Source organism: Lichenostomus cassidix, chromosome 1 (genome assembly GCF_008360975.1).
Source record: "Lichenostomus cassidix isolate B80296 chromosome 1, HeHo_3.0, whole genome shotgun sequence".
NCBI lineage: Eukaryota > Metazoa > Chordata > Aves > Passeriformes > Meliphagidae > Lichenostomus > Lichenostomus cassidix.
In genome coordinates, this window is record NC_139479.1 from 264,738 (window position 1) to 274,156 (window position 9,419).

Here is a 9,419-nt window from a genome sequence, read left to right on the forward strand (position 1 = left end):
GTGGAAGGAGGAGGAGAAAGTCATCTTCAGGCTCCAGGATCTGACACAGTCAGCTACAGCAGCACAACTCCAGTTCAGTCTCCGCCCTGAGAGACAGGAACTGTCAGAAGTCATTTCTGATTGCCCCAAACTGCTGTGCTCCATCTCTCTCTCCTGAGCCTTTGCACAGTCCATGCTGGATGCTGCAGGGGAAGTCCCTTATCTCAGCCACCTTTTGTGCCACAAACCAGCAGCTGCCCAGTTTCCCAGTGCAGAACAGTCTGGGATTCCATGATTCTAAGATTCTAAGATTCTAAGATTCCAGTTATGCAATTCTAAAAATTTTAGGGAATTCTATTCATTCTGAGGAAGATTTTATCTTGCTGTATTGATGGGGCAGCAGGACATGGGACAGCAAACATATCCCTTTCCTGAAGGGGATCTGCCCCTGCCATGAGCATTTCATGGCATTTCTGGAGAGCAGCCACTCTGCTTCATGCCTCAGTTTCCCCACAGGGAGCTCTGGCTGTGGCCAGCACAGGGGGAGCAGGGGAGCCAGGGAGAATGGAGGGGGACAAGGTGTGAAATTCCCTCTCCAATGGAAATGGGAAAGATTTCAATAGCAGCTGGCACATCTCACACACCTCCCCACAAGACTTGCACCAGGGCAGCAGAGGGGAGGATGAAGACGAGGGGTTGGATATCAGGACGTGTCCCACCATCCCTTTGGGATTATAGATCTCCTGAGCCTGCCACAGGCTCTGCCCCACACATGGAGGGGAGTCCTGAGCCCTTCCCTGGCCCAGCAGTGAGCAGCCCCTGCTGGGTAATCCAGATGTGCCCTCCTGGTTCTGCTAAGGAAAAGAAAAAATAAATAAAAAAAGCTGACTGTTTTCCCCTGGCTGCCACTCTGGCTCAGCAGAAATATTTTCTGCTGCGTCAGAGTCTGACTCAGCAGAAAGGGGACACTGCCCTGGGGCCAGGAACTGCCTTATCACTGCCCATAAACTCCTGTTTGTGCCATGCTGGTTATCACCTCAATGCAGCCCCTGGCCATGGCCAGGCTGGGGCCAGCACCGTGACTCAGCACCCTGAGCAAACTCATCCCACCAGGCTGTGATGGAGAGCCCATAAACATCCCATAAACTGCAGAGAACAGGCTTGAGTCCTGGGCATGGCAGTGACACCCCTCACCCTGACTCTGACTCTGATCCTGATCCTGACCCTAATCCTGACCCTAATCCTGACCCTGGCCCTCACCCTGGCCTCAGAGCTCCCTTTCTGCCTGGGTGTGTGAAAAGGAGTCTCAACACCAAGTGTCCCCTGGGCTGTGGGATGTGCCCTGACCCTCACCCAGCTCAGCCCAACACAGAAGCTGCTGTTTGGGACTCTCTGGCTCTGCCCAGTGCTTGGTGCTGGGCAGAGCTGGGCAGAATGAGTGATGAGCTTCAGGCCAGTCCCTGATTCACTCACAGCCCTGGGACCACAGAGGTGCTGGGATGAACCCCACGGTCCCTGTGCAGGCAGTGGGAGAGGCTCTGCCAAGGGCTGCCCCAAGGACCAGGTTCAGTGCCTCACTTGGGCAGGGGGAGCTCCTCTCCAGCCCCAAACAGCTGCTCAGCCTCAGCAGGGGTTGCCCCAGGTGCCACCACACTTTCAGAGCCACTTTTGCTATTTGGATGAGTGGCCAGGTTGGAGTCAGGGCCAGAGTCAGGTCAGGGCTGCCCTCCCAAAACCAGTCCAACACAGGAACAGGTCTGGCTCTACCCATTGCCAGCTGTAAAAGCAGAACATGACCCAGAAAACATGTTCCTGACCCAGCTGGTCCTGTGCCATGAGCAGGAGGAGGAAAGTCCTTGCCTGAGCCCAGCAAAGTTCTTGGTGCCACTGGAGCCATCCTCACACACAGGAAACCTTTTGTTAGCAAGTGGCCCAGGACTGTGAGGCCTGGGACAGCTCTCGTGGCTCCCAGACAATGCTGGGGTATTTTGTGGAGGTCTGGGGTTAAGGAAACCTTCTGCAAAGCAGTGTCAGGCAGAGCCAGCTCAGCCTGTGGCAGCTGTAGGATGGTGAGATCCTTCGGAGCTAAGCTGGGCCTGGGAAAAAGGATGCTGCAGCCTTCTTGAGGGAAGGCAAGGCCCTCACTCTGAGGTGTCTGGGGTTTACCTGGGTGAGGTTACCTGCTCTCCACTCTGCTGCCAGCACAGGCACAACCAAGCATCGCTCAGATGCTTTCCCTGCAGCACAACTTGGCTCAGTCTGTCCATGGAGCCCTGAGCTCCCTCAGAGGCCACAGGGGAGGGAAGCCCTGGGGAAGGGGAGAGCAGCCACATGGCTACAGGAGCAGAGGGAAGAGCTCACTGAGGAGGGTGCACTCCCATCCTCCTGGTCCATGTGTTGGTACACATTTTGTCCTGGTGTGAATCCTGCCTGTGCACAGTGATCACCAGGCAGTGATGGAGGAGACCCTGAAACCCCAACTGTAACATCTCTCACCTGCCCTGAGAGAAAACATTATAGGAAAACGCAATGTACTCCATGGACAGGAGAAAAGAAGGCTCCAGGGAGCCTTTAGAGACACTTCCAGTGCCTGAAGACTCCAGAAGAGCGGGAGAGGGACTGGGGACAAGGCATGGAGGGACAGGACACAGGGAATGGCTTCCCACTGCCAGAGAGCAGGGAGAGATGGGATGTTGGGAATTAGGAATTGTTCCCTGGCAGGGTGGGGAGGCCCTGGGATGGAATTCCCAGAGAAGCTGTGGCTGCCCCTGGATCCCTGGCAGTGTCCAAGGCCAGGTTGGACACTGGGGCTTGGAGCAGCCTGGGACAGTGGAAGGTGTCCCTGCCATGGCAGGGGTGGCACTGGGGCAGCTTTAAGGTCTCTTCCAACCCAAACCCTTCCATGATTCCATGATTCCATAGCAGAACTGCACACTGGATGTGTGGATGGTGGTCTGTCTGTACATCTGTCCGTACATCTGTCCACACTCTGTCCCAGTGCCGGCAGAGCAGGACCCCAGCCCCTGCAATGAGCTCCCCATTTGCTCTGCAAACAGGCTGTGCCATCTGTGCGGCTTATCTGGGGCTGCAGGAGGACTATCGGGGAGGGGCTCAGGGCAGAGGCTCAGGTCCGCAGGGCGGGGGCTGCCCGAGGGCGATAGGGGCGAGCTGGGCTAGGGCGGGGGGTCCCCAGCAGCCCCGCCGGGCTGATAGCTCGGTGTCGTGCCGGGATGTGACAGCAGCCCAGCCCTGCCGGGCCAGGACAGCTCGGTGGCACTGCGCTGGGCTCTGGTGCTGTTTTCCACCTGGGCACAGCTGGAAAATCCACCTTGATCTCTCAGCCCCATTGTCGTCACTCTCCCTTCCTACCCACCGACCGTGTCCCTCCCTCAAGCTGTCCCCCTCCAGTGTCCCCTGCAGTGTCCCCTGCAGTGTCCCTACCAGCGCAGGGTGAGGGTCTGGTGGAAGCCACAGCCTGAGTCCTTCTGTGCTGAGATGGAACCCCAGCAAGGGCAAGTGGGGAGAGCAAACCATCGAGGAAAAGCTCTGCCCTAAGTGAGAATGTCCTGGAGGCAGCTCCTCTGCAATAAAACTCCTGCTTTTGCCCATTTCTGGATGGTTTTGCCTGAGTTCTTGTGGTGAAGAATAACCCAAAAGCTGTTTCACTAAAATTTAGCTTTCCCCCAGACATCCTGGCTCTTATTCCCAACCTTGTGCCTTTCACCCCTTGACCACACTCAGATCTGGACCCCCAGAGCCAGTGGCACTGCAGTGCCTTCAGGGCTGAGCAGATCCTGGTGGATCCCTTTGCAGGGATACAGGGACAGGGATGGACAAACAGGGTCAGGGCAGGAGGTTCTTGGTGCATTTCTGATGCTTCCAGTCCCCAACCCCCAGCAGTGTCAGCCAGGACCCACATTCCAGACCCAGGAGATTTCCTATAAAATTAAAGCAATACAATAAAAGGCTCCAAGTCAAATAAAACATGTTTGCATGGGAAGTGAGGCACTAGTTGAGATTCTCGGGGTGGTCCTGTGCAGGGCCAGAAGCTGGACACAATAGTCCTTGTAGGTCCTATTTCAGGAGGAATTTCTGCATGGAAAGGGTGCTCAGGCCTTGGCAGGAGCTGCCCAGGGAGGTTTGCAGTCCCCATCCCTGCAGGTGTCCCAGGAAGGCCTGGCTGTGGCACTCAGTGCTCTGGGCTGGGGACAAGGTGCCCATTGGGCACAGCTGGGACTGCATGGGCTGGGAGGGCTTTGCCAGCCTCTGGGATCCTGGGATTCTGTGCCTTCCAACTCAGGATATTCCATGTTTCTATAATTACATGGCGTGAAGGTCAGGCTGGAGCAGTCAGAGCAAGGGGTGCTCCACACCCTTTGGAGTCAGACCTAAAGGATACCAAGGGTTAAATCTGGATGCTGAAATGACACAAGTTTGTTAGGGGCAGAGAGGAATTAATTTAATCTCCACTGCATTTTCCCTTAGTTTATTATTCAGCAGAGAAATAAATTGGAATGTCTTCATGCTGAGAGCAGACTGCCTGGGGCTGAAGGAGACAACTCTCCTTGTGGGGATGACATCCAGCTCTCTGCTCTAAAATTCCAACCTGCCTGGAATCTGCACTGTGGAGCCACAACACCTCTGCTCTCTGCGGTGTCTCCCAGTATCCCTGTCCCTTCTAAGGAAAAAAATGCATTTCCAGAAATTATTTTCTTCCATGTTCTGGCAACAACCAGTCCCAGCCAGGGAAAGTTGTACAAATTGTGGTGATTCAGACACACTTGTTGCAGCATTTCCCTGGATTCATCAATGACCACATCCTGAATGGGTTTAGAGCAGCTGCTCTGCTCCTCTCCCTAAAGTCTGGGAGCATGTGGCTTTGCTCTGCTCCTGAATTTGGGGCAACCTAGAATCCCAGAATTATTTGGGTTGGGAGGGACAATAAAACTCATCCAGTGCCACCCTGCCATGGCAGGGACACCTTCCACTGTCCCAGGCTGCTCCAAGCCCCAATGTCCAACCTGGCCTTGGACACTGCCAGGGATCCAGGGGCAGCCACAGCTTCTCTGGGAATTCCATCCCAGGGCCTCCCCACCCTGCCAGGGAACAATTCCTTATTCCCAATATCCCATCTCTCCCTGCCCTCTGGCACTGGGAAGCCATTCCCTGTGTCCTGTCCCTCCAGCCCTTGTCCCAAGCCCCTCTCCAGTTTCCCCAGGGGTTCCTGATATCTCCTGTTGCCCCAAACACCATTCTGGAGCCACCCTGTAGTGGGTATCTGCAGTAGCAGTGTGGTGGTGGGAAATGAGCTCTGACCTCCAAGCTAATCCAAGGCACCAGCCCTAGACTGGCCACAGCCAAATGGGCATTGGGGACTCATGGGGCAGGATTGGCTGGAGTTGATATATAAATTTACAGCTCAGAGTGGCTGCAAAAGGCCATTGCCGTGACAGACTGTCCCCATGCAGAGGCCACAGGACCCTAATCCGATTAAGTGGCTGATTCACCTGCTGTTATTCCCTTTCTATTGTGCCCATCTGAAGGGATTTAGAGGTTCAGAGCTTCTGTGGGGATAAACCCAGCCATTAAAGGGATCAGTACAGGAGAGCATCATGCAATGGGAGTGTCTGGATGAAAATGACTTCAGCCTCTCTTCCTCCTGTTTCCTCTGCCTTCCTCCTTCCCCCCTCAGCTCTTTATGACCATCGTTAACTATCCCATGAAAAGCCATCCTGCTCCCAAACCAGTAAAACCAGACCCTGATGGGTCACAGTGGGGCCAGGTCTGGAGGCTTCTCACCACAAACCACGTCCCTGCCTGTTTTCCACAGACACCAGAAACCCAGTATTTATTAACCACATTTTGAAAATAATATTAATGCTGCATTTAACACTCTCCTCCAGCCTCTGTGTTTGATGTTGTCCTGCCTGTCCCAGGTTCACCCTCCTGCTGTCCCTCCCTGAGCTTTTCCCTGCTGCTGGTTCAGATGCAGCAGAAAAGCATCATCTTTTCCCTTTTAAAGTTCAGCCTTGCAGAGCTGAAAATGAATCTCCTATCAGAGATGAAGCAAGTGCATTGCTAAGAACAGTCCCAGACGCAGCCTGGGTTTTAATTTCAGTGCCAGGGAATTCAGGCTACAGAGAAGTAATAAATGCAGAGGCCACCGAGGCCATTTATTGTCATCCCCAGCTGGGCGAGCAGCTGTCAGCCAGAGCTGCCTGGCTCACGTGATGGGAATGTCTGCCTGGGAATTTAGGGCTGCACATATTCCACTCCACTCTTTGGAGCTCTGTATGATGAATTTGGACAACTTCTGTAGTCCTCAGATCTCTTGAGAAGCAAGGGTGTGTCATGTTTCTGCTCTGTAGGTGAGGAGCTCAGGCCAGCGCTGGGCACCTGCCGATACCTTTATCTGCTGCACACAGCCCGACTCCCCGAGCTATCACAGCCTGCCTGCAGCTGCTGACGGGGCCTGGGCCTCTCCCACCATCCAGAAATGGAAAAAATTAATAATGGCTCACAGAACCCTGTGGTGAGGAGCTAAAATGTGGCTATGGATGTGAATCCCCCAGCTGGATCACAGTGATGGGTTTGTGCTGCTGTGCCTCCCATGAGATCACAGAATGCTGGACTGGTTTGGCTTGGGAGGGACATTAATCCCATTCAGTGCCACCCCTGCCATAGCAGGGACACCTTCCACTGTCCCAGGCTGCTCCAAGCCCCAATGTCCAGCCTGGCCTTGGACACTGCCAGGGATCCAGGGGCAGCCACAGCTTCTCTGGGAATTCCATCCCAGGGCCTCCCCACCCTGCCAGGGAACAATTCCTAATTCCCAATATCCCATCTCTCCCTGCCCTCTGGCAGTGGGAAGCCATTCCCTGTGTCCTATTTCTGCCTGCCCATGTAAAAAGTCCTTCTCCAGCCTTCTCAGATCAATGAACCAGTATCAATCTGTAACTGGAATATTTCAGAGGTCTGGATGAAACTTCCTAAACTGCCCAGAGACAGACCCAAAGTCACAGATTCAAAGAATCATGGAATGCTTTGGGTTCAAAGAGACCATGAAGATCACCCAGTTCCAGCTCCCTGGTGTGGGCAGGGACACCTTCTACTGTCCCAGGCTGCTCCAAGCCCTGTCCAGCCTGGCCTGGAACATTTCCAGTGTCCATGGTTTTGTCCAGATGCATCCTGGTTTGCCTTTCTGTGCATGGGAGCACAGCTTCACCCAAGGCCTGGAAAGCAGGAAAACACCTGTGCAGGTGACAGCCAGAGTCAAACAAAAGCCTTTAGCCAGACCTTAACCTGGTGGGAATGGGTGTTGCTGATGGGGCTGTGACATGGCAGAGTCCTGCTGGCCTTGTGCAAGAATTTTCATTCCTAGCAGAAACTGGGAGAGACAATTAGTGCAGGGCTAACACGGGACACACATGGAAAGAGCAGAGGAGCCTGTTGACAGGTTCACAGCCTGTTCACAGCTGCAGCCCACCCTGGCATCCCACAAAGGTATTCCTGGAAACCTGGAGCTGAGGAGGTGACCTCTGCTGCACTAACACCATCCCTGGAAGTGCCCAAGGCCAGGTGGGATGGGACTTGGAGCAACCTCGTCTAGTGGGAAGTGCCCTGTCCATGGCAGGGGTGGAACAAGATGAGCTGCAAAGTCCTTTCCAACCCAGACAATTCCATGGTTCTAAAGCACCTCTCTGAGGGGTCTGTGCCTGCTGCAGGGATGTGTGGAATGTCCATGCCTGTGGTGAACAGGCAGCCAGGGGCGAAGGAGAGGGAGATAAGAGGGTTCTGTGTCCTGAGCCGGCCTGTAAGGAGACTCACAGGGCTTTCCTCAAAGACCACACCTCACTGCAGAGTGACCACTGCACGGACAGCCTGACCTCCCCCCAGGGACCCCCAGCTGTCCCAGCCAATGGCCCTGCTGGACAGGCCGGGGAGGGGCAGTGGGCAGTGGATAAAAGGCCAGCAGGGTCTGGGCTCAGCTCAGGATCTGTGTCCTCCTGCAGCCCAGCACAGCCACCATGGTGCACTGGTCAGCCGAGGAGAAGCAGCTCATCGCCAGCGTCTGGGGCAAGGTCAACGTGGAGGAATGTGGTGCTGAGGCTCTGGCCAGGTAGGTGCAGCTCCTGGGAACCTGCTGGGCTGCAGGGGGAGAGGGGAGCTGGGGAAACTGCATTTGGGAGTGTTAACATGTGTGTGTCTGCTTGTGCTGCTCCATCTCTCCCCAGGCTGCTGATTGTCTACCCCTGGACCCAGAGGTTCTTTGACAACTTCGGCAACCTGTCCAGCCCCACGGCCATCATTGGCAACCCTAAGGTCCGTGCCCATGGCAAGAAGGTGCTCACCTCCTTTGGGGAAGCCATCAAGAACCTGGACAACCTCAAGGGCACTTACTCCAAGCTGTCCGAGCTGCACTGTGACAAGCTGCATGTGGACCCTGAGAACTTCAGGGTGAGTGGTCCTTGGAGCTTTGCTCTTTCTCCCTCCTTCCTCAGAGCATCTCAGTGGCTGGGGGATTTCAAACAGGCATAAGTAATTAATATTTTAATTACCAAAGAGGATGTGGCTGACTGGAGTGGGAACTGGGGGAGGGTTGGGAATTTAATAATGCAAGGTAATACCACTCTGGGAGGCCAAGTTTGGTGGCAAACCTCGGGAGATTCTCTGAAAGTCTGGGGGCTTGTGCAGGCATGGCTGGAGAAAAGGAGAAGGATGTTGGCCTCTGCTTCAGCCTCTGTTTAAGTCTGGCTTTGGGGACATAGCAGGTGGACCTCGCACTGACCCTCAGCTGAAGTAGGTGTGGGGTTTCACAGCAGAAAAAAAAAGGGCAGAAAAATGTCTAGAGGCTGCAGAGTGTGTCAGGTCACAGCCCCAGGACCCACTGGGGAGCTGGGGTTCCCTGCTCCCGGGGTGCTGTGCAGGGTGAAGGGCTGCCCAGCACCTGCTGACCTGATTTCTCTCCTGCCTTCTCCTCTCCAGCTCCTGGGTGACATCCTGATCATCGTCCTGGCTGCACACTTCGGCAAGGACTTCACCCCTGCCTGCCAGGCCACGTGGCAGAAGCTGGTCGGGGTGGTGGCCCATGCCTTGGCCCACAAGTACCACTAAACCTCGGGAAGCACATGTGTCTGTAACATGCAATAAAAATCACATTTTCTGGAATTCTGTGTTCTGTGTCCCTGCCTGTGGGCCCTGAACCTCTCCTCCTGGCATGTTTGCAAGTGTATACGTTTGTAGAGATTCACTGCTTAGGCAGAAATTTACCCCTCCATAGTTTGCTACTGATGTATTTTTAAGAAGTTGATCAAAAGCATTTTCTGCATCAGCGAGAAAAACTGGTACATATTTATTGGAGTTTGATATCTGAAATGTGTAAGATCCCAAGAGCAGGGGATGAGGGGTGAGGGCAGCTTTCAGAGGGGATGGATTATAGC

At 54.5% G+C, this 9,419-nt stretch overlaps 1 protein-coding gene across 1 annotated transcript; it reads left to right on the forward strand.

Moving 5' to 3' along the window:
- Window positions 1–7,981: 7,981 nt before the first annotated feature.
- LOC146443991 (hemoglobin subunit rho) lies at window positions 7,982–9,147 on the forward strand. The gene is made up of 3 exons (XM_085068727.1): window positions 7,982–8,098; window positions 8,214–8,436; window positions 8,965–9,147. Exons 1-3 carry the CDS (start codon window positions 8,007–8,009, stop codon window positions 9,091–9,093), a joined length of 444 nt encoding a protein of 147 aa, XP_084924853.1. The 5' UTR covers window positions 7,982–8,006; the 3' UTR covers window positions 9,094–9,147.
- Window positions 9,148–9,419: the final 272 nt, after the last annotated feature.

What these genes read in the sequence shown, in the direction of transcription:
- LOC146443991 (XM_085068727.1), top strand. Translation starts at nt 8,007, where the DNA reads ATGGTGCACTGGTCAGCCGAGGAGAAGCAGCTCATCGCCAGCGTCTGG. An exon ending in GGTGCTGAGGCTCTGGCCAG is followed by an intron (nt 8,099 to 8,213) that starts GTAGGTGCAGCT and finishes ATCTCTCCCCAG; the next exon opens with GCTGCTGATTGTCTACCCCT. An exon ending in TGGACCCTGAGAACTTCAGG is followed by an intron (nt 8,437 to 8,964) that starts GTGAGTGGTCCT and finishes TCTCCTCTCCAG; the next exon opens with CTCCTGGGTGACATCCTGAT.